This window comes from Phallusia mammillata, chromosome 4 (genome assembly GCF_965637545.1).
Source record: "Phallusia mammillata chromosome 4, kaPhaMamm4.hap1.1, whole genome shotgun sequence".
NCBI lineage: Eukaryota > Metazoa > Chordata > Ascidiacea > Phlebobranchia > Ascidiidae > Phallusia > Phallusia mammillata.
This window is the reverse complement of record NC_137255.1, coordinates 14716313-14739004: the sequence shown is the minus strand read 5'-3', so window position 1 is coordinate 14739004 and position 22692 is coordinate 14716313. Positions and strand designations below refer to the sequence as shown.

General features: G+C 35.8%; 2 protein-coding genes and 1 long non-coding RNA gene across 5 annotated transcripts; 1 reads left to right on the top strand and 2 right to left on the bottom strand.

Annotated features, from left to right (window-relative positions):
- Positions 1 to 104: 104 nt before the first annotated feature.
- On the bottom strand, positions 105 to 6858 carry LOC145222925 (uncharacterized). The gene is made up of 3 exons (XR_013859396.1): positions 6794 to 6858; positions 5922 to 6630; positions 105 to 3402 (listed from the first exon to the last, which is right to left on the bottom strand). It is a non-coding gene; the product is annotated as an uncharacterized LOC145222925 (long non-coding RNA).
- On the top strand, positions 1357 to 14749 carry LOC145222915 (FRAS1-related extracellular matrix protein 1-like). 2 transcript variants are annotated; one of them, XM_080089159.1, is made up of 44 exons: positions 1357 to 1800; positions 2058 to 2177; positions 2252 to 2344; positions 2654 to 2814; positions 3189 to 3326; positions 3387 to 3498; positions 3731 to 3895; positions 5067 to 5186; positions 5573 to 5710; positions 5952 to 6124; positions 6521 to 6614; positions 6800 to 6970; positions 7073 to 7242; positions 7466 to 7678; positions 7782 to 7953; positions 8112 to 8323; positions 8379 to 8515; positions 8571 to 8722; positions 8784 to 8907; positions 8974 to 9162; positions 9229 to 9446; positions 9514 to 9648; positions 9708 to 9799; positions 9865 to 10051; positions 10106 to 10189; positions 10265 to 10370; positions 10437 to 10552; positions 10619 to 10753; positions 10809 to 10973; positions 11028 to 11289; positions 11349 to 11555; positions 11622 to 11729; positions 11794 to 11921; positions 11980 to 12140; positions 12198 to 12400; positions 12464 to 12640; positions 12911 to 13015; positions 13083 to 13177; positions 13238 to 13322; positions 13384 to 13466; positions 13529 to 13621; positions 13681 to 13886; positions 13945 to 14093; positions 14154 to 14749. In XM_080089159.1, exons 1-44 carry the CDS (start codon positions 1357 to 1359, stop codon positions 14357 to 14359), a joined length of 6804 nt encoding a protein of 2267 aa, XP_079945285.1. In that variant the 3' UTR covers positions 14360 to 14749. The 2 variants fall into 2 exon arrangements, with proteins under 2 accessions (XP_079945285.1, XP_079945286.1); XM_080089160.1 differs by lacking the exon at positions 13529 to 13621.
- Positions 7466 to 22373, bottom strand: LOC145222916 (uncharacterized). Of its 2 annotated transcripts, XM_080089161.1 has the most exons (31): positions 22042 to 22373; positions 21215 to 21822; positions 21026 to 21161; positions 20798 to 20948; positions 20646 to 20734; positions 19689 to 19946; positions 19521 to 19624; positions 19405 to 19450; positions 19196 to 19336; positions 18993 to 19070; positions 18732 to 18848; positions 18518 to 18675; positions 18341 to 18458; positions 18135 to 18274; positions 17774 to 18018; positions 17511 to 17672; positions 17307 to 17447; positions 17113 to 17237; positions 16936 to 17050; positions 16790 to 16877; positions 16620 to 16732; positions 15916 to 16090; positions 15784 to 15861; positions 15399 to 15495; positions 15215 to 15346; positions 15105 to 15156; positions 14975 to 15053; positions 14835 to 14919; positions 11062 to 14766; positions 8560 to 10982; positions 7466 to 7668 (listed from the first exon to the last, which is right to left on the bottom strand). In XM_080089161.1, exons 1-29 carry the CDS (start codon positions 22202 to 22204, stop codon positions 14609 to 14611), a joined length of 4152 nt encoding a protein of 1383 aa, XP_079945287.1. In that variant the 5' UTR covers positions 22205 to 22373; the 3' UTR covers positions 7466 to 7668; positions 8560 to 10982; positions 11062 to 14608. The 2 variants fall into 2 exon arrangements, with proteins under 2 accessions (XP_079945287.1, XP_079945288.1); XM_080089162.1 differs by lacking the exons at positions 7466 to 7668; positions 8560 to 10982; positions 11062 to 14766; positions 15105 to 15156 and having other exon boundaries at positions 14856 to 14919; positions 18135 to 18458.
- Between the last annotated feature and the right edge of the window lie 319 nt (positions 22374 to 22692).

Genomic DNA, 22692 nt, shown 5'->3' with positions numbered 1-22692 from the left:
TTTGGCAGCATTTAAGTGAGTGAAAAATAAAGCATTGTTATGTTGAAGTTTATTTAAATAAAGTGAATGATATTTAAATTCAACATCAATAAAACATTTTAAAATGTGGGACAGACGACGATGCGATTGTAATTTCCTCTCGCTACAAAAAAGTTGTAGGCTTCGAATAGCAATATTATACGATAAAAATTCAAATAAATCAACGACAACAAACATGGTGTAAAACAACAGAAAAGATGCATGGAAAAACACAAAATGACTGAAATTGATTTGTGGCACTATATCGAAGCATTACTTTTTCACCATACACAAAACCATATAGCCCAACGCGAGGTTTCGTGGTCCAAAGTTATTTCACAAAAAGAAAAAACATTTTCCACGAGTAAATTCACAACAAATTACATCATCAATGAGCGCTTCTAAAAACACAGGACACAAAACGCTGCACCAAACATTCTTTTGGGCAATTTATGAGTAAAGATAGGACCGTCGACCGCCAAAAGCGTCGTTTTCAGCAAAGCAGACAGTGCCGCAAATCTTGGATGCGTGAAAACCAGACGACGGGAAGCGGCGACGACAATAGAAGCTTTTGTTTCTCGGTGACGAGCGCTCGCGACTCGCTCCACTTGTCAGTTTGTGTAAACTTATAAGCGGTCGCTCTCCGTCTCTTCGGCTTCGATGTACCATTTTCGACAGTTCGTGAGAAAGAGATGCCACTTGGGCTGAGGGTGCGAAAAACTTTTACCCGTGCACCATTACCACTTCCGACTATTCTTCGGAGAAGGGTCATTAAAGATTAGAGAAAGGCTAAAGTCAATAGAGGTTAGATGAAAACGCCTTGGCTGTTCGATGACACATTAACTCCAGAAAACTGTGTTTTGTACTGATATGACTTCCTAAAATTGGCGGTAATTAAAGATCGTCCTGCTACCAGGGTTAGTTTATCGTTTGGAAAGAATGTTGATTTTTGAAGCGCAGTTGTAGTGTACAAACACGAAATTCCTATTGCAATAGTCACGCATGGTAAAAAAGAGAAGAAATAGACGAAGGTAGTTGTTAAGTTTTTGGCACGCCTACACAAAATGATATTCAAATGACTCGTGCGAAACACAATGTCAAACGCACAATCAAACCAGTTTATTTCAATTTGAAGAGTCTTTATACATGTTAGGTATTAAATGAACTACAGCTATCAGCAGGAAGTTGCAATCAAATTAGCTTTGACAGCACAGCGAAAGGCCTTAAGTACAAAGAAAATGTTAACTAACACCAACAGACACACCAAAGTGGACGAGAACGCATGAAAAAACTTTACTAAGAGAAAAAAGGTGATGGAGGCTGCATGGTAGATCAGTCATGTCTAACTTACCTGCGTCAAGCAATTTGTGCGGTTACGGTTCAAGATATATTGGACAGGCAAGTCAAGTATTGCAATACTTGTGTCAGTTTAGTCTGTTGTCAGGTTTCAATACAGACAACTTAGGAGTCGAAGCCTTTGTCGAATGGACCAAGTTGAAATTATGTAACTATTTGCAGCAAAAGTATCGCCATTATGGCCTTCACTCAGTAAAAGGTGCAATGATGTTTATAAGGGATTGTATTTGGTTGCTGGCGCTGTGTCAGAGCCTCTGTTTGGGAGCTATCGTAATTCGCAACACTGGTATGGAAGTTGCAAACGGTCGAATGGAATACATTCACAAGAACCTGCTGCGTTTCCGACACAAGCCTGGCGAGATATGCAAAGTTGAACTCACGCAAAACGAGCCTATGTCCCAACGTGTTGGAAAATTTACACCTCAGGTAAAGATACAAAGCGTTGGAACTAAACTTTTGCCTTTCAAACCTCATTTAGAAGCAAAACCGAAACAAAGCATTTTATAACGAAAAATAAAACGAATCATTTCTTAATTTGTTGCGATCTAAATCCAGCTTACTTTTATAAAACGTAGTGTGTTAGAGCACTTGAAATAGTGTTGGAGTTGTTAATCTTTGTTGACTGTGTTTAATGCTGTGATGCATGCCCTGTGAACTATAATAACAACAGTAGTGTGTTTTAGATCTTCGATTGCGATTATCTGCCCAATTCTGTACGGTACGAACATAACGGCTCTCCGTTTCTCTTTGAAGACGTCGTCAAAATGAGAGCGTATGTGCTTCTGGCTAACGAAACTCTTCAGGTGAGCAGATCACAAATGGCGATTTTAATTCGCTTAGAGGGACTAAACTATGACACACTTTGTTTTTCTCTCAGGAAACCGTTTACTTTCATATTTCTATCTTGAACTCAAAATGCGACATCATTACTCTCAATGGAGTCACTCTAAACGTTCCTGCAAACTCAAGGGTAAGAAATGCACAATTTTGTAAATTATTTGTTTGTAGGTTTGGCCAGATATGCAATATCTGATTTGAAATAATCGTCCTGGTTAGAATTACAAACAGTTTGACATTCGTTCTTACATAACGCAACGATTGTAAAATGGATAAAACGCCAAATTCTCGCGAACGGTAGGTTGATTCTTGTCCTGCCACTGCAGAGGCTCGGCTCGAGCCAGGAGCTAAGTGACTTAAAATGATTATGTGAATAACTCTACTTGAGTTGAGGTGCGAATGTATATAGTTAATAGGCTTTAACCAAGTTTTTTTTCAACAGCTTTCCAACCCGATAACGAGAGACGTGGTTGATTTCGATTACGATCGAGCGTTTGACACGTTGTGTGAAGTTCGAGTGATGCAACATACCGTGCATCAATTTCCTTCCCACGGACAACTGGTCGTTCCAGACAATAGTTCTTCCCCGAGGGAATGGAGAAGGTTACTTAAACTTTTCTTGTGGTTTTGGTTTGATTGACTGAATGGCACAAACAAACATTTTCCCTACAACGGAACTGTTTTGAACCTACTGCTACATTCCTAAAAAAATCGACAAAATGACTGACTACAAAATATAAGCGTCCTTTCCAAACGGTCTATTTTAAAACAGTTGTGCTTTGCAATGAAAAACTTGCCTCAAAAAAGCATACATATTTTTACCAGCTTAATGGCAATCGGAAGACTCTTGGCAATTTGTGTTTTCTACAAAGTAAAAATAATGTGGAGCAATGACAAGTTCAAGTTTTTTTTCTTCTCTTTCATTATGCAACGAAAATAAGATAGGTGTGTACATTTAAAAACAAATAACGTTGCAGAGATGAAAACTACAAGGTCGTATCCTCGATTAAACATCCCTGCAACGAATTTATACTGATGGGAATCCGCTACGAACATTTGACGCCACCAACTCCCAACGTCGATTACATTCCAATACACGTCATTATTACAGATAGGTAAATGTTGCATCAAGTGTAAAGCAAGACAGAACAAAGAAATGCGTGTTGTTGGTGCAGACGTTCGGGTTCGATTCTGCAGCAAGAAAGGCATTGGTTACCGGTTACTATCGAGTCAGCTTTTCTGAACCAACCTCCAAAGCCAAGTTTTTCAAACATGTACATTCTCGAGGTAAATATGCTGATTTCTAAATAGAAGTCCACCTTGAAATTAAACTAAAAGACCCTCCCAGCCTCATATAATGCCCCAAAGTTCACCAATCATTCTTGATTGCAACAAACGTAAAGCAAATCTGTAAGTTGCCAAACAATTAAGATGCAAAAAGAATTTCATTGCGATAATTGTCAGCGTGGATTTTTGCTGATTTGGGCTTGCACTCTGTTAGTGCTTATCATGTGTTCAGGTTGATCAATTCGTCCTAACCAATCTCCTACCTATGACTGTGTCGGCCACCGACGGTGAGACGAGCAACCAACGCTTGATTTACAACATCACCCGACAGCCTGAACAAGGATACATCACACACATGAATGACCACAGCAAATCTATCGACTCGTTCTGGCAACAGGTAAACTACAGCCTGTTGACGTACAATCTTGAGCAGCGCAAACCACAGCTATCTGTAAGAGGTCGGTCCTGAAATTGACGTAACGACCATCTGTCAGAATTGCTGTCGAAATCTGCCACCTTGGTTTTGTAATAGCGTTGAAGTAAATAAGACCGATGTACGGCGGGAACATAAACTAGTTGCAAAAACCCAATCCAAAGACGTGTATGGTGAAGCATATGTTGAAACAATTTAAAGCGAAAACTATTGGAAAAGCACTAAACTCGTGACATCTCTGAAAACGTAGTTCTTGAAAATCAATAAGTTTTTTCACATTTTTTCACATCATTAAGTTTTTTCACATTTTCTGATACTTAAACGCATTCAGAAATATGGCTTAATCTGTCAACTTCCGTGAATTAATCTTTGTGGTTTTAGTAATGCCGCTGGCGTCTCGGCTCAATAACAAAGTAAATACGAATGTTAACCAACCAAAGCAAACCACACCACTGCTCTTGAACCATTTAAACTTGAATCAACCTCAAAAATCGTGAAACAAGAAACTGTTAGCGAGCTTCCTTACTTAAAAAAGCAGTGACCTTAAGCTGGTTCGGGGATTTATTTAGGTGGGTGTGGTATTTAACTTTTAGCAATGAATGTTAACAGACCAACAGCACAAGAAAACGAAATCTCATTAAGGGCGGGCAAGGGCATTACTACAGGGTTGTTAACATTCTTGCAAAACGGTTGTGTTTCATTCCAGACATCAATCAGATTTAAACTTAGGCAGCGTGTTAGGCTGATCAATTACAAGCGGTTGGCCGAACTTATTTGTTCAGCAATTGAGCGTAATGAGCTCATGCGCATTGTGGTAAAGAGATTGACATCTTTTAAAATGGTACACAAACGCTCGGGATTATTCATACACCGTTAGTGTGGGAGTGCCTACAGCTTATTGCCTTATGTCACTATTAAGACCTTATCACACGCTATTCCTGACTAAAATTCGTGCGTTTGTCGGACAAATACCTCATCAATGTGAAACAAAACACATCACACGAATACGTTTTTTTCGCATTAACTAAAATCTATTTGATTCTTACAGATGTACAAAACTTTAGAATATCTTTCAACTTAATCGTATGCCCCAAATAACAATGTTATCATGAACATAACGAAAGCGATATTACAGGATGTGGATGAACTACAAATCGCTTATCAACCACCCAACGCAAGCTTCCCTGAACGACGAACCTTCGAGGTTGAGTTCGTGGTCTTCGACGCTTACTTTCTCACTAGCCAACCTTTTACGGTACCATGCAGTATTTTCGGCAATGTTAACTATAGTTCATTATTAAATTGCACTTATGTAGCACCCTACTATTTAACTCGCTTGCAAAAGATTAAATGCAACTTTGTACATTGTTGATTTTCGATATTATTAACACATATGATAATGGCGCGTTACATGCCAGTGCATATTAAAAGAAGCGCTAAAGGAAATTGCAAACAAACATGCTCTGAAACCTGAAAAGAGGGTGATCTCAATATGGCCGCTTTTGTTTTCTTTGAGAGTTTACCAACGTAGTGTCTTCTTTAATTTTTCGCAATCTTATCTTGAATGCTTTTCAGATAACGTTTACGCAAACCAAGAAAATTCGAGATAAATCCTCAATCAATTGATTTTGCTCCTTTTAGGTGATGCTTTCTGTGCGAGTTGCTTACACAAATGCACCGCGGGTTTCGTGGAATATGGGTTTAACTATGTTGGAGGGGCAATCTAGGGCGATCACACACGACTGTTTGCAGGTGGTTGATAAAGACAACCTCGATCGGGTAAGTAGCATTTATGGCTTCAGACTCTTGGAGGGTTTTAAATCATAGTTTTAATTCGAGATGCTAATGAACAAAGTAGGACTTTAAACTCTAAGTTCCCTAAGTTTGTTCAAACATGCGATCAATAAATCAGTTTGGCGTTTCTACTAAAATGTGCCGATCACAACAAATTTCTTGCAAGATTGAATAGCAGACAAACATATTAAATTACCTTTTTGTTTTCCAAATTCGTTTCCCTCAGGTCCGTTTTACCCTCTCGGGAGGTTTGCAACGAGGGCGGATGTACGTTGGGGACAGACCGGGTTTCATGTTTACTTGGAACGATGTCGAAAACGGTTTGGTGACCTATCGTCATGACGACACTGACAGCAGAAAAGATTTCATCAGTTTTCGTATTGCCGATGGTATGCACAGGTGAGTCGTATTTTCGGTCGTACCATTATATATATATTTTGGCATTTTTTGTTATCCATGTTTCAAGGATAATAATGCAGTTTATCCAGCACTCTAAACGTCTCACATAAAAAAGTTTTGCACCATTTGCAGAGGTGAAACAACAATCGTTTACCTACACATCGTGTTATAAATGTCATCACAAAGTAAATAAACTATGCTCTTGAGGTAAATATATTTTTTGTACCGACGTTTTAACGTCCTAAACAAGTCGCATTTATCAGGGCAATAACACTCAAATCAAGTAAAACCAGAAATGATTAAATAAGGTTGCACGTGATAAGCAACGAAACGACAAACAAAAAGAATATATTTGCCAGAAGAGCATCATTCAGTTCATAGTTTAATGTGTTCTAGTGCTCGTTTCAAAATTCCCATCAGCATTCTACCAAAAGATGATGCTCCGCCATTCTTGATCAACAACATCGTCTTTCAAGTTCAGGAGGGACAGGTATTCTGCTTTTGCACTACCAAGTATTTAGCGTTGATTGAGAAAAATTAAACAGTTAGAAGAGTTAGCTGTATTGCCGATTTTAAATACGAAACGTGTGACATTTAGGCAATCAGACGTATTTTAAGGATATATAAATATTTCAATCAAGTTTTTAAACAATAACAGATGTAACAAACCTGCAGGTTATTCTGATTCACCGCTTCATGTTGGAAGCCTCAGACGCTGATTCCAGTGCTGACTATATTCGCTACAACATAACAATACCACCAAGGGCGGGGGAAGTTCAAAAATGCCGAAAATGGGACAGAGGAGGATGGTCAGTCAATACCTTCCAACAAAAAGATCTTTATCAGGTTTGAAATGAAAAACTTTAAGTTTCTGGTTAAACTTTATAAATGTTTCCCTTGTAATGTTCATCAAATTTTAAACAATATGTAAAACAATTTATTTAACAGGGTTTAATCCATTACAAGCATCTTGGTGGAGAAATGTTTGAAGACTTTTTTGAGTTCGTTTTGATAGACAGCTGCAAACCTGATCCCAATATTTCACCAAAACACAGAGTCACAATCAAAATAACACCAGTAGATGATTTACCTCCACAACCAGGACCTGGAAATTCTTTGTAAATAAATTTGTTATTTTTTTAAAATTGTTTTTAAAGTCCATAAAACCATTTCTAAATGAAATTTTATCATATAAATATTTTTATTACAAGAAAATAATTTTCAATTGTAAAACTCACAAAAGAATAAGTAATGAAATGATTTATTTAAAAAAATGCTTAATGCAGATCAACAAAATCTTTTAACTAATAAATAGATTTTGGTCATTTTAACGCATTGCAGAACAATGACTGTGAATGAAACGGATGTAATTCATCTGACAAGAAATGAGTTGCACTACATAGATGTTGAAAAAGAAAATTCAGATATCACTTACACAATTACTTCATCTTGTCATCGTGTTGGCTTTGAACAACTTGATGAAGAAGCTGGTCATCTTGTTTTTACAGATGATATGGTCATGCTTATGAAAGATCCATCTGTACCTGATTTAAGGTAAAAAAAGCACTTAAATACATAAATTATATTAATTTGTTTGTTACATAAATAAATTTGTTTCTCAAAACAACATATGTACAACTCCTTATTATGTTTGTAGGACCTTTACCCAAACTGCAGTCAACCATTTAAAAGTAGCTTACATGCCACCAATGCAAGATATTGGTTTATATCCAGTCGATGTGCAGTTCTCATTTACAGTTACAGAAGCTGGAGGAAAACAAGTAACTTCTAAACAGTTTGCAATTACAATTCTTCCTGTTGATAACCAGGTCAGTACAAAGATAAAATTAAAAATATCCTTCACATGTTTTCATTCCAAAGAGAATATTTATTAATCCATATTAGCCCAAACAATTAAATTTGCCAGCATTTACACTATAAATGCATTTGGTGTATTTAAATTACAAATAGTATTGCAATTTTCAAGGTTCCAACAATTCAATTGCAACAAATGTCCCTCAATGAAGGAGGTTCACAAGTACTGTTGCCAGAACAAATAACAATTGAAGATGATGACACAATGGTTCAAAACCTCAAGGTTGTTCTTTCCTCAGTGCCAACACATGGGCAACTTCGGAAAAACAATTTTCCCCTCAAACAGGGTGACAGTTTTAGCATGAAAGACATTAACCTGTTTCGGTAAGACCAAATTTAATCTAAAAATTGTAAAAATGACCACATACACATTTTTTAGCATGGCATATGTCCATGATGGGTCAGAAAATCACAAGGATCAGCTGCAGCTTACAGTGATAGATGGAAAACAGAATTCAACGGCAACCATGCTGATTAGTATACAACCTGTTGATGATGAGCAACCTGTATTTACACGTAATGCAATACACTTTTGTAACTTTACATAAAATAACATCTACCTGTTTTTCAGATGAAAATTATCCATTAAGAGTCATTGAAGGTGGTTCTGTTGCTTTCACTCCAACATTCTTGTCAGCAACAGATGTGGACACTGAAGATGGAAACATAATTTTTGAAATTTTGTCACCACCAGAACACGGACAAATTACAATGCATACTGAGGTTTATTTTCGTTTCATTTCAACTTTTCGTAAAAATGGATTACTGAATAAACTTTTTATAGCCCATTACAACCTTCATGCAACATCACATTACATCTGGACAAGTATTCTACACTCACAGTGGCCGAGAAATAGGACAGAGGCCAGTTCCTGATGAAATAACCATTATGGTTTCTGACAGAAGAGGTAACATAAAAAAGTTCCATAATCTGTACATGAAAAACCACATCAATGTAAGTAACTTATTCACAGGACTACCACAAACAAGCACCCACACAGTGCTAACTACAAATCTCCACTTTTTAATACTTCCTGTCAATTCCCGACCACCATCTATTGCTATTGGTCATCAGGTCTTCACTTGCAATGAAACTGGTATTGCTACATTGACTAGTGGCTACTTAATGGCGGAAGACACTGACACACCACAAACAAACTTGTGTATGTTCACTGCTTCAAAGAGACTGGAACCTATTAAATGTCAATCTACATGTTTTTTTATTTCAGCTTTTGTTATCACCTCAAGGCCAAAGTTTGGTATTATAGAGGATGTAACACCACGCCCTGGCTATGAAAAGGTGTTGGGAAAGGAAACTTCAGCGTTTAGTTATGCTCAACTTGTTTCTGGGCACATCCAATATGTTCAATCAATGCATGAAGGCATTGAACCAACTTCTGACCAATTTATGATATGCGCTACTGATGGGCAATATCGTTCAGCAGAAGTAAATAGCCCGATGCCTCATATACCACCCACTGTACCATGCTAACATGTATCCTAATTTTAAACAGGTGCCATTTTTAGTTGCAATAAATCCACAGAATGACGAAGAACCTATATTTAGCTATGAAAATATTTCATGTAGTGAAGGTGGAATGCAACCACTTACCATATCAATTGATGACCTTGATATACCACATGATCATGTAATAAAGAGTTTATACTTCTTGTCTGTGGACATATAAAATATTGTTGAACATAACAGGTTATGATAAGAATCACCACACCACCAGGTCATGGAATGGTTATGGATGAAATGCAAATGGTGGAGAGACTTCGACGCTCTCCAGGGGCCAGGTTCACTTACATCAAATTCACTTGCTGAAAATGTCACACAAACCAATGGTAAAATTCCATTCTAGAATACAAGACATTCATCATGATGTACATTCCATGCACCACCACATGGATCCTATTAGTGAATTTTCAATGGATCAACTGCACAGGAGCAAGGTTCTTCCGGCATATATGCATGATGGAAGTGAAAACCAAGCAGATGAGTTTGAAATTGTAATCTCTGATGGTCGACATGTTATTCGCAACATGATGGTAGAATTAATAGTTTAAAAAAAAAATAATATGCTTACAAGCTGTATTATGCAGATGGTAAATGTGATGGCCATTAATGATGAACAGCCAACAGTTGAAGTGAATGATGAATTGTCTATCGAACTTGGAGAAACAAAGGTCACCATTACATATTTTTTTAACATAATTCTGGCTATTACTTATTTTCAAATTTCATTTTGTTCAAATATTCAGGTAATCAGTGGAAAATACCTTCACACCTCAGATGCAGATACTCCAGCTACTGATATACTGTATGAGATTCATTCCACACCAAAAAGAGGAACACTGCAGATTAGAGGTTGGCACATTTTACCAATACCTACCTACCTTTGGATTTTACAACTTAAAGAAACTAAATGCACAGATACAACCGATTCTTCCTGGAGGGAGTTGCAATATGCGGATAGGTTTTCTGAGAAGGACGTGGAGATGAATAAGATTAGATACAGACATGACAGTGTACTTGGTTCCAAATCTCAGGCATGGTATATTAGAGATGTTTTCATTTTGATATAGAATATCATTTATCTATTTTTGTTTATCTAGGATTCTTTCCGCTTTTCTGTTACTGATGGGGAATTCACAACTAATCGACAAAATTTTGTAATTCGAATCCAGCATGCAAAGAAAAATGACATACACATTGTGACTCATGCAGTTCATGTCAACGAAAGTGAAAAGGTAATTATATCATAGTGCTATATCTTACACAGTTACTGTTAAGTTTTGTTTATAGGTTTTTATCACTACTGATGTTCTAGTGGCCCGAGATAACTCACATAGACCAGAAGATATTACCTATGATATCATACAACCGCCAACTTTTGGTAGAGTAGAACATGTAAATTTTCCAGAAGTGCCAATCGACCTATTTTCACAACTTGACCTCCTGGCTCGAAACGTAAGTTTTCTGTTTAACATTCTAGCTGGTTAGTAACGATACAAATTATTTCAGATCATTTACATTCACACCAGCAAAGTCGACTCACCAATTGATTCATTTAGAGTACTTGCAAACAATGGCGTCAGAACCAGGGAGGCAAGCATCAGTATTCTTGTTACACCTGTAGACTCTGCTCTGCCTGTGCTGGTGATGAACGATGGAAACACAAGACAATCTGAAAGTCAACATGCAACTCAACTGATGTTGTACAGAGGGTCACTGGTTGTTATTGGTGAAACTGTGCTTTCCATAAATGACCAGGATTCACCAAAGGGTAAAGATAGTTAAAACCTACCAACATTATACCTAGTGTTATGACTCTATTGTATGTAGGAAATCTTAAGTTGGTGATAATCAAATTTCCTCTACATGGTGTGTTGACACTAAAGGGCATGGAATTAAATGAGAACTTTAATACCATCTCACAAAAAGACATTGAAAGTGCAGAGTTTGTTTATCAGCACAGTGGCGATGATTCCCAAATTGATAGATTTTACTTTACCGTAACTGATAGCATTCATTCCAGTTATCAACACAATGGTAAGTACAATATTACTTTGAATTATATAAGAGCTACACTGCATAAAAATACTATCCTACTTCAAGGGGAAACCAAACAAACTGCAACACCTCTTTACATTAAAATTGAAGAAATAGACGAAACACCTCCAATTATTATTCACAACAGAGAACCAACTGCTATACAACCTTTAGGTACTGTTGGTTGCCGTTAATAACTAGAAATAAAAAAAAATGTAATATGAATACAATTTTAAAGGCAAGGGGAAGTCATACACAATTAACATTGATGAGAATGCACTTAAAGCATCAGACACCGGATCAACAAATCCACAAGATATTAGTTTCATTTTGACAAGATTTCCTTCATATGGTCATATTAAAATGGTAAGACAAGAATAAAATAAAATGAAATAGTTTTAAATCATCTTTAACTGCATTGCAGAAAAGTTCATCTCCTGATGATGGACCAATTAATAGATTTACACAACAAGATATTAATTTAAGAAAAGTGTTTTACATTATCTCCTCAAAACTTGACGTAACAAATGACAGCTTTACTTTCCAAGTGGAGGATGGATGGGGCAACATGTTGCCAGAAGAACGGTAACAGAAAATCTACTTCTTTGTGGCCCAATTATAACATATGGTATGCAATTGCAGGTTCTCTATGTCTTGGTCCAGAATCAAGTTAAACAAAACCAAGTTAAGAATTTGTGAAAATTCTGGTCCAGTATCAGTTGCACTTACAAGATATGGAAATCTTGCCAGCTCATCATTTGTCAGTGTTACAAGCAAATCAGGGTCTGCGAAAACTGAAGTAGATTTTAATGTCAGATCATCAAATCAAATCCAGTTTGACCCAAGTAAGTAAAGATGAAATTAAAGAGTGCTAGTGTTGGACATTTTTAACAAGTTTTATTTCGCAGTGCAATCAGTGCAACAGTGGGTATTTCTTCCAGTTTTGGATGGAATTGAAGAAAGGAAAGAGAAGTTTAAAATGTCACTTCATTCACCTGTAAACACAGTTTTGGTGACAAAACACAACACCTGCAAAATAACAATTTTGGATGAAACAAGCAGAAAATGTTCTGGGTCAAAAAAAAGTAATTGAACCTGTTTAACCCAAGAGCTCTTATGTATAAGGGAGTATCCCAAATATTTATAAAGCAGCAGAAATATTTTTAGAATTTAATTTGTAAATACCTGCAACCTGTACATATACTTAGTTACTATTTTATTTGCTTTATTATCTCTAAAATAGATTCGCTTTCTAAAGGTTTGAGGTTCAACACTATCACTATAAACCTGCAGGCTTTTTCTGAGATTCCTGTAAAAAATGTTAACAGTAACTAATCTATAACTTGTGAAATTAGGTGCAAAAAAGAGTCGCAGAAAGAAAAAACAAAAAAAGAAACGTCACAAAGTGACTAAAAAGTCACGGAAAGTTTTGCGAGATGATCCCACATTGTCTTCATCAGGTAGATAAAAAAAACTTCAAATTATTCATTATTACATAAACTCAAAAAGCAACATTTGTGGGTCCAGGTTCATCAAAAAAAGTGTGGTATGGAAAGCTAGGTCCTGGTGCCACAGTCAAACCAGCAACATATTTTAGGAACAACTCAATTAGAATTTGGACGGTAAATATTTGTGTTTTTACTTGCATTAGTTGAGCAACTCCTATTATCTTGTTAATTTAGTATCATGCTATCTCACCTGTGACAGTGGATGAAACAGAGGAACATTCAATTGACCTGCCACCAGCAGATCTTTCACACAGTAAAAGTATTACATCAGCTGAAAAATACACTTTAATGTGTCACTTACTTATGTGTTTTTACCACAGAACTCTTACCTTTGCGAACAAATACAGACACACATGGTGAGACCATAAATGATGACCCATCAGTTGTAAGCCACAATGTTCTTGTAAGTAAGCAAAATATTTCTATTGTGTTTTTGTGTCAAAGTTACAAATACTTTTTGTGCAGTACAAAGGCAGCTTTAATGTGGAAAACACAAACTCATCTGCTAATATTGTGATTCGAGGACAGACCATGGCCTCAGCATCAACACCCACAAATGTATTTTAATGTTAATGAGTTTTAATTGCTGGAAGAGTGACAGTTTAGTTTTTTTACAGCAAATAAGAACAAACCATCAGCGAGTTAGAGCAAGGACCCCTTCTCAGCAGTGTACCTTAGTACATCAGGGAAAAAAGTTGTATGATGCAGAATCAGCGGCTATGTTTGTATGTGATGGAGCTCAATGGGTTCCTTGGAAGAAAAAGAGAAAATCCATTGCCTTGAAAAATCGATGTCCTGGTGAATGGAAAGAATTTCAAAACAAGTGAGCAAATTTAACAAAACATAAAAAAGCATGTTAGAAAGAAGAATCTTGTGTTTAGGTGTTATTTCGTTGGATCATCAGAAATCACATGGAATTCAGCTCAGCGAATCTGTCGGGAAACACATTCAGCCCAAATGGTTTCAATTCATAATAGGAAACAACTAAATTGGTTGTGGAAATTGGCACGAAAGAAATCATTTTATCTTGGTACTGTAATATGTTTCTTAATGCCATACTATTTTTTTTACAAAGCTGTGTTACTTCAAGGATTGAACAGAAAATTGAATCCAAACTCATGGGAATGGATTGATGGGTCCTCATTATCTTTTACCAACTGGAAGCGAAATTATCCCAAGCATTATCAAGCTGGTGGACGATATTGTGCTATGGTTCAGTCAAGAAAAAGATGGATTGACTGTCCATGCACTTTAGCTGATAGCAATGTCAAGTACATATGCATGAAGCAACTATGATAGATAGGCCACTGCTACATACCTACCTCCTAAGTCAATCTTAGCCTTGTTCACTAATACTCAAGATTACCTGCACAGAAATTGCATTCCTACACTACTTCTTGCTACTAATTTTTGACTGTAGGCTCTTGCCATTTTAAATATTTACACAGTTTGTACATACTTATTTTCTTTTGTCAAATAGAACATTTTTTAAAGCAAACAGGAACATAACAAACAAATGACAGAAATATAACAACACACTTTTCTTTAGTAAAATGTCAGTCTTGTTTGTCCATCTTTGCTACCTGGTACTTTTCTATATTTCAACATTTTTGTTCTTGTTCCAGGTGTTATTGTTGTAGCATGATCATGATTAAAAGTATTTTGATATGTGGAGAAATTTGAAAAGCTTGCCTTCCTCACTTCTGGCAGTGTTAGTAACAGTTGCATTTTTGAAAAAATCAGTTCAATCAATTTAACATTAACAAGGTACCTGTGCCAGGACCACGTTGCATTGGTTGAGCAACTCCTATATTTACTGAGCCACTAGTACCGCTTTGGCCTTGGTCATGTACAATCTGTAACATTTCAATATATAACATTGAGTAACAGCACATGTTTTAAAAACATTACCTCATTTGATTGAAAATGCTGTGCAATTGGATATATTTTCCTGTTGGTCATTGCAAGTGGATATATTTCCCTTCCAAAACTAAAACAAGCCAATTAATCAAAATTACCTAATACATTTACAGTATTTTACCTTGATTCTGAAATCAAATCTTGACCAGTTTGTCTGTACCAATTGTCACAACCTATAACAACCCTTAAAAATAACAAATTTACACCAAATCTTTGATAAACGAAACTAACTCAGTTGTGGTCTGCTTTGATCCATGTGTTGTAAATGGTTTTTTAATGCTCTCTGTGGATTCCTTTCAACAAACTTCTCTAATTGTATTTTTGCTGCCATCACCAAATCGTCCACATTCCCTTGGTACAGACCTGAACATACAACTGTCATTATTGGCAGCATCATGATATCTTACAGACATACCTCTTCGCTGTCCTTGATAATCTGCCTTAACATAACTGGTATTGTATGTATGTGTGTTATCTGACAACACTGTTTGATCTGGAAAACTTCTGGAAGACTACATAAAACAAGTAGTAAAAACACACATTTTTTGCAAATATATTCGAACAGTTAAGATGAGTACATTCATGTTTAGCTCAGTTGGTAGATTGTGAGTCCCGAAAAGACTCCTGTCATGGGTTCGAATCCCACCACAGGCTAGATTTTACTAGCCTGTGCATTGCTTTTTGGACATGCTTGGGAGACCGGCTTGATTTGGTAACACCTTCAATGGGCCTGACGTACTATGAAACATCTGAACAGTCACAAACACTTAAAAAATAATTGCCTGTTAAAAGTGACAGACCTGTATTTCCTGAATGTTTTCAACAGTGTGTTCAATATCTTGTTTGGACACGAGTTCATGCAAACATGAATAAATTTCCTAAAATTACAAAGACCAATTAGAATCCTATGTTAAAGTTCAAATAAGATGAACCTCTCGTATTCTTGTTGGTATCCAACCGTGATAAGACATAAACTCATCTTTTTGCATTCTACAAATATGTGGAAGTGAATTGCATGCCAACATTCTCTGGGCAACAAATGCATTGATACATGGAATATGCTGAAGAAAGCTTTCTTCCTTTCCCTCTTGGCTGGAAATCCATGATCTAAACACGAACAAAATGTTTTACACTACTGTACACGGAAATTAAACAATTATGTCAACCAATTCACTCCATATTGAAACGTTTGGTTAGTTATCTTTTAGGGGTGGTATTTCCCACAAGGACTAATTTAAAAAAAATATGAACAAAGGGGAATTAAATCTTTGAAAAAAGGGCTGAATCATATCTGTTCTAGGTTCACACCCATCTAAAAAGATTTTTGACTGGACTAAAGCTATGGTTTCAACCATTGGTTAATTTTTCTTTATGTGACCCAAATAACATTTTTTACAACTTGTGCGATTTATGCCAAGCAACTAGTTCGGTTAAAAACCAAAATCTGAATCTGATTTCTAGATAAGTAAAACAAACCTATCACCTCAAAGACAGAAAAGTTTTTGTGACAAGAATATTTATTAAGTGCCAAGAAAAGGTTGAGTAGCATGATTGTATGAAGGTTCATGGTTTTATACAAAGTGGAGGAACTACAAATATATATTGTTCACATTGAAAGAAGGAAAAAGCTGATTACCGATCTGCCACATCACCATCAGACTTGAGCATACTGGAGTTATAAGCAATACATGTCAGTTGGAAAATGAATTCTGCCACATCATGGGCAGAAAAACAGCACAGGGCATGTACCTAGACAAAAAAATAAATGCTAGGATAATAAAAAAAATATGCAAATAGTCATAAAACCTCAAAGTCCTCCAATGCAGAAGTATATTGGTTGAGTGTAGCATTAAGTTTGCCCAAGTTAATTGGTCCTGATCCACTTAGATCATATCTAAACAGAAAATATTCTTGTTTTTAGTCCTTGGTATGTATGATACTTTAAAGCAAACCTGTTGGCTTTTTCAGTTGATTTAGACAAAGAGATGAGTAAAATGCAGCATGTAGTGAACTTCTGCTTGATAGATCCTAACTGAATCATTAACCGTTTAAACTTTTCACTGGCGCCTGCAGTGTACATCTTATATTATTAACTTGTAGTTGCTAACATTTTACAATAACCAGTTTACCTTCAGTGTTGACCAAACTTATGTTTTCCAAAAGTACACAAGATGTTTCACTTAAAATTAAATCAGGGTATCGAACAGATTCATCCTCAAATTTGTAAGTTTTTTCAGTGATCAGAATATTAAAACTGAAAATACATGTACATATTACAAACACATAGTTGATAAATAATTCATACAAAGATTTTAGATTTTACCGAGTCTCCAACAAGTGCAAAACATTTCCAAGTTCAGTAACATTCTTTGAACCAATCAGAACATACTGATTTTTAAGTATTTCTTGTCTCTTAGCTTTACTGCTCTTGCTTGGTGTTTCTAATAGTTGGTCACTGTGAGGCCTAATAAAATAAACAGTACACACTGGATTGCATGTAATGTAAATTGTCCTGTATATAACTTACAACACCCCCAGTAAAGACTTATGAGTAATCCCATGCTGAAAACAGTGTGGTCTCCATGGGGACTCTTCACTGTGCTCATACTCAACTAGGAGATGAAATTTATCCCAAGGAAAATTCTCACACATCATGTGATCACATATAACCAGAATATCAGACTGTTTTCTGAAAAAACGTTAACATTTTGTATGTAATAAGATTTAAATTTTTTACACTCAATAAAGAACACCCAAAAAAAAGAAAGCAATCATGATAACCTAAATTACCTTCTGATTATGTTTAGTATGCCAACTGCATTAATCGTGCTTTCTATGTTTAAAGCAACTGCATGTAGGTCATAGGAAATAGATTTAAAGTGTTGGTTCAAATCTTGACACAAGTGAAAAAATAAATATCGACACTTTGTACTGCAAAGAACAACCATTTTTAATTGATTGATTTTCTTCATGTTCTTCCTGTAAAACTGGGTCAAAATCATTTTAAGTTGTTCAAACTTTGGATGGGCGAAATCCTGAAAGAAAACTTTTATCAATATAATTTCCCATGTTTAATTAAGTTTATTTCGCTCTGCAAGAAATGTAATTGACCAGCAAAAGTTCAAGAACTTCATTTTTTATTTCAAACAACCTGCTGTTGATTTTTGTTGCCACCAAACACTGATAGATTTTTTAACAATTCATTGAACATAACACCATGGTCTCGTGAACTTGGCAACATTTTAAATGCTTCACTTGACATAACATTCTGCATGGCATGGTTTAAATAAGCTGGAAATAATAATTTGTTACTGACAACATTTTCACAACACACTTTCACAAACAACTCATTATTACCCAATGCACTAATTCCAGACACATGAACAAGAAGGTAGTAAACAGAGACAATATCATGAAAGATTTCAATTAACATTAAGTTTGTTTGATCCAAAGCACGGCCACGACGTTTTTCATCCTAAAGAACATGGCCGATCAACATGTAATGTAAAGATTGTTATCACACAAAATAATCACATCAAATATCTTCTTCTGTTGCTGCAGCAAAAATCTAGAATACTCTCTTGTTGCTTTTGGTAGTTGACAATTTGCAGAAACAAGTTTTCTTTGATTTAAAAAATTAAGGAATGGCATGGTTTCACGTTCAACCATTAAAACCAGTTCCAAAATTTTTCCTGTAAAAAATCACACTGACAAAAATGTCAAACTAGAAAAAACAATGTGCAAGAACCTTTAATACAAACTTCTACTAATTTATACAAGTCTGCTTGGGGTTGAACAATTTCAATGTGATCGGATTTTAAAGATTCCAGTTTGTCCTTCTTTTTAACAAGATCTGACATTACATCTAAAAAAATACACGCCAATACATATATTTTACACAACAAAATCAAAGTGATGCATAATCCTTGTGATATATGTTTCTTGCAATATTGGAAGCAAATGTTGGACCCAGCTAATAGAATGAAAAAAAACAGTCAACAAAGCAAACTTTGATTGGCTGCTGCAAGCCGAAGACGCTTCAACTGCAAATTTCCAGCAGTCTTCAGCTTAGGCATTGCTGACAAGGCTTAAAAAAAGCACACAGAAACTATTTAAACGCTAACAAATGCAACAACAAAAAATGTAACAAAATACAATTACATTTTGTTGTTTGCTTCTCAACTTAATATATTTTTTTACATTTATTCTTACCTTTGGTGTTTGTCGAGGTAATGTCATTCATTGAATACTTGTTCCTTTTCCCAATAAGTTGCATAAAACCATCAAAAGAATTTTTCGGCTCTTCATTCGCCATTGGTTTGGCTTTCACCTTTTGTTTTATGTTAACATTATCTTTAAAACAGAAGAATTGAATATGTTTAGAAAGTGAAAATTATGACACACAAAAATTATTTGCAAACCAATTTGACGGTTTTGGCTCAGTGTAGCCGCCTGTACTTTTTGTTCCTGTCAAAAATAAATTCAAAAGTCTTTTGTTTCATTTGTTTGAGTTTGTTATGATACGTAACCCGCATACAATAGCATTTTGTTCAGGGTAGGGATTCCTGACAGATGGAACATCCAAACAGGACGATATGACTTCCAACTCAGATATTCCTGTTATAGAGATGCTGCAGTCCACTGGAAATAATTATCAAAATAATACCCCTCAAAAAAATAAATACAATAGGCTTTTTAAACAGACAGGATTGTTCCAGAAGAATTGGCACAAAATCATCTTTAGGTGACTCCTTTGTTTTCCTATAACTTATAAGGCCTTCTTTTTGCAACTTTTTTCTCAAGATTGACATGTCAGATGCAGCATGTAAAACTGCATCCCATTGTAGTGACATTTCAAGTTCTGTTAAATCAGTGTCTCGTTGAACGTGTAAAGCTTCAGATAAATTGTTAAGCACACCATTCCATGAACACTGTGCCAAGTGCAGGGGTTTTAACGATGGTTCTGAAAAACAGAAATCGTATTAGGAGTTAGGACATTTCTAAAGTTGATTGCAGTAAAAAAAACAGTATGATACATTTTTCGCAAATATATCCCATCTAAAGTAGTTGTAACCAAAGTACTAGACCAAAAATAGTACATAGTGTAGAGCAGGGGTGTCAAACTCGCGGCCCACGAAGCCCTCCAATGCGGCCCACGAACACTCAACAACAATTGCAGTATTTTGTCAGATTTTTATCTACTTACAATGAATTTTTCTTAAGTGAAAGCTATTATTTAAACAGTCATTTACAGAAATTTAATTTTTAAATAATAATTCATAAGTTATGAATAGAAACGATAGTAATCAAACTGTTCCTCAAACCATATAGCCACATGCTGCCGCAGAAACGAGTTTGTGGGCCTATTGTGTGCAAAGAATGCAAAAAACCGGCACCAAAAGCGTCACAATATAGATTATGACGTAATAAACAATTAAAACTGAGTTTCATACTGTGCAGCTCAATCTCTGCATCAAGTTGGAAATTAATCTGGGATTTGAGGGCGTCAATAGATGGTATATATATGATATAAACCTATTTCTTTACATCTGTAATTTTAAAACAAAAACCAGCAAGTAATTGGCCTGTTGGTGAAATAAGGATCTGCAATGTGGCCATCATTGCGAAAGTTTTGGGTGCACCCCAATGCTATATTTTTTACCTGGCAAAAATAACTTCATTGTTGAAAAATTCTCGATCACATCAGGTATTCTATCAAGCTTCAACAAACTTTCAGCAACTTTGATTTCACTAAAACAATCTTTCCAATCAACAACCTTATTTCGTATTTTTTAAGATTGGAAAAATATTCACCTTTCAAAACAGGTCATGGTAGGTATGGTTTCCTCCATAACTTGAAGCGAGCTTAAGGCAAATGTTAATGTACTTTGAACAGGTTTTAAGTCAGGTGTAATTAAATCATCATTCAAAAATGGAGAAACTTGGTTCAAACCATCTTGTTGTTCTGACACAAAAACATATGTTACCAGTATCTGACTACACATACACTGTTTGGTGTAATGGATAAAAACAAAGATTTACTATTCAAATTCACACCATTCTCAGCAAACTTATGCAGGAGATTCGTTTCAATTCCTGAAACACTTGCGTCGCCAGAATGCTGACTGGTTATTGCTGCTAGGTCTTGCAAGTATGGTACATTGCTATTGGAATCTTCCTATTGAAAAAAGACTTTAATATTGGACCAAAGGGAAAACAAATAAAACTTACACAAAACACTTTTTCTTCTGCCAGTCCATTTAGGAATAAGTTGTCATAGATGTTAGTTGTCAATCGAGGTGTGATTTGGTCATCAGCAACCCAATAATCACCTGACAAGCATTTATAACTTTCTAACATAATTTTGGAAGCATTGTTATTGCTGCCATTTAGTAATCCAGAAAATACCAGTAGACGTTCATTGGCATGAAAAGTGGTAACTACTGAAGTAACCTCCTCCATTGGATCTTCCATTTGAGCAAACTCCAAACCAACACACATACCAGATGTATCCTGCCTATGGTTTTTAACTTCAGATGTTAATGAAGGTAGCTCTAATAATAAACTGGTGTCAAAATATTTTAGTGGTAGGAAATCGTCTCCACATTCTTTCTTCTCATGCTTGTAGTGCTGGTTTGCCTTGGATATTGGTTCAAAAACTTCACAATCTGAACCAGGGTCGGAATTAGGGATGACAATATCATGTTCCCCATGCCCAATAAAATACTTTGAACCATTAAAAAGCAAAAAACTTCTCTCAACAACATTTTGTTTGGCCAGACTCCCAAGATCTTCTTGTAAATCACCATTAAAGTCAATTGAACATTTTAGTTTTTGATCTAAAAAATACAATAAGTTTGTCATTTACCTATATCAAAGTATACTTGCAATAATGACACGAGCAACTCTCCAGTTTACTTTTTTTGCACAAGTTAACATCAGCAGCCTGGTTCACTTATAATCATTCTAAAAATACTAATGCAACCTATAGATCAAGTAACCAATTGGGACAGAATTTAAATTAAAAAAATGGATAACAATCAACTCTATAGAGTTACCTTTCTCCCATGGTCGACGATAAGTCATAAACTTTGAAGTCAAAATGTGTTTAGCATCTCTTCTTGTTAAATCAGGACAAACCAATAACAATTGAGCAAGCCTCGTTTGCTTTCGACATATTGCGTCAACGAGATAATCTTCGGCCAAAAAACGTGGCATCATTGCCCAAAGCAGGCGATCATCATTACACTTTCACCAATAAAGCTTCAAGCTACAACAGATCAGCATTCCTCCGCCCTCAATAGCCAATAGTAAACAACATCCCGTGTTTTGGCGCCAACAATTAAAGAATTTATTCAGCCCTTTGCAAATAGAAATCAAACATTTGAAATAAGTTCCGTTTACTTCACTTGCCTTAACTGAAATCAGAATGTTTTTGCAGCTGATTTAAAATAGCAATTTGCAACCATTTTGTTGCTAATGCACTGTAGACACCGCTGAATTTCTACGGTGTAGGTGTAGCTGCAGCGCGTTTTGGTATCATCCACCGATTGTGCCCTTCACTGTTTTGCGCTCCATTACGTTTTAACGTTACGCAGCTATTTCAGGCTTGGTGATTGTTTTTAGTGCTATTGTGTCGCTATGTTTTCTTTCACCAGGCGAAATAAACTCAACTCAAAAACTTCCGACTCATTATTTCAAACCTTAGC

Excerpts from the sequence above, each read along its gene's own strand:
- LOC145222915 (XM_080089159.1), top strand. The coding sequence starts at position 1,357 with ATGTCTAACTTACCTGCGTCAAGCAATTTGTGCGGTTACGGTTCAAGA. Across the intron at positions 7,954-8,111 it reads TTCTTCCTGTTGATAACCAG|GTTCCAACAATTCAATTGCA; the intron begins GTCAGTACAAAG and ends GCAATTTTCAAG. Across the intron at positions 13,887-13,944 it reads TGGAAAGAATTTCAAAACAA|GTGTTATTTCGTTGGATCAT; the intron begins GTGAGCAAATTT and ends TCTTGTGTTTAG.
- LOC145222916 (XM_080089161.1), bottom strand. The coding sequence starts at position 22,204 with ATGATGCCACGTTTTTTGGCCGAAGATTATCTCGTTGACGCAATATGT. Across the intron at positions 19,451-19,520 it reads ACCCTGAACAAAATGCTATT|GAACAAAAAGTACAGGCGGC; the intron begins GTATGCGGGTTA and ends TATTTTTGACAG. Across the intron at positions 15,347-15,398 it reads TTATCAAGGACAGCGAAGAG|GTCTGTACCAAGGGAATGTG; the intron begins GTATGTCTGTAA and ends TTGTATGTTCAG.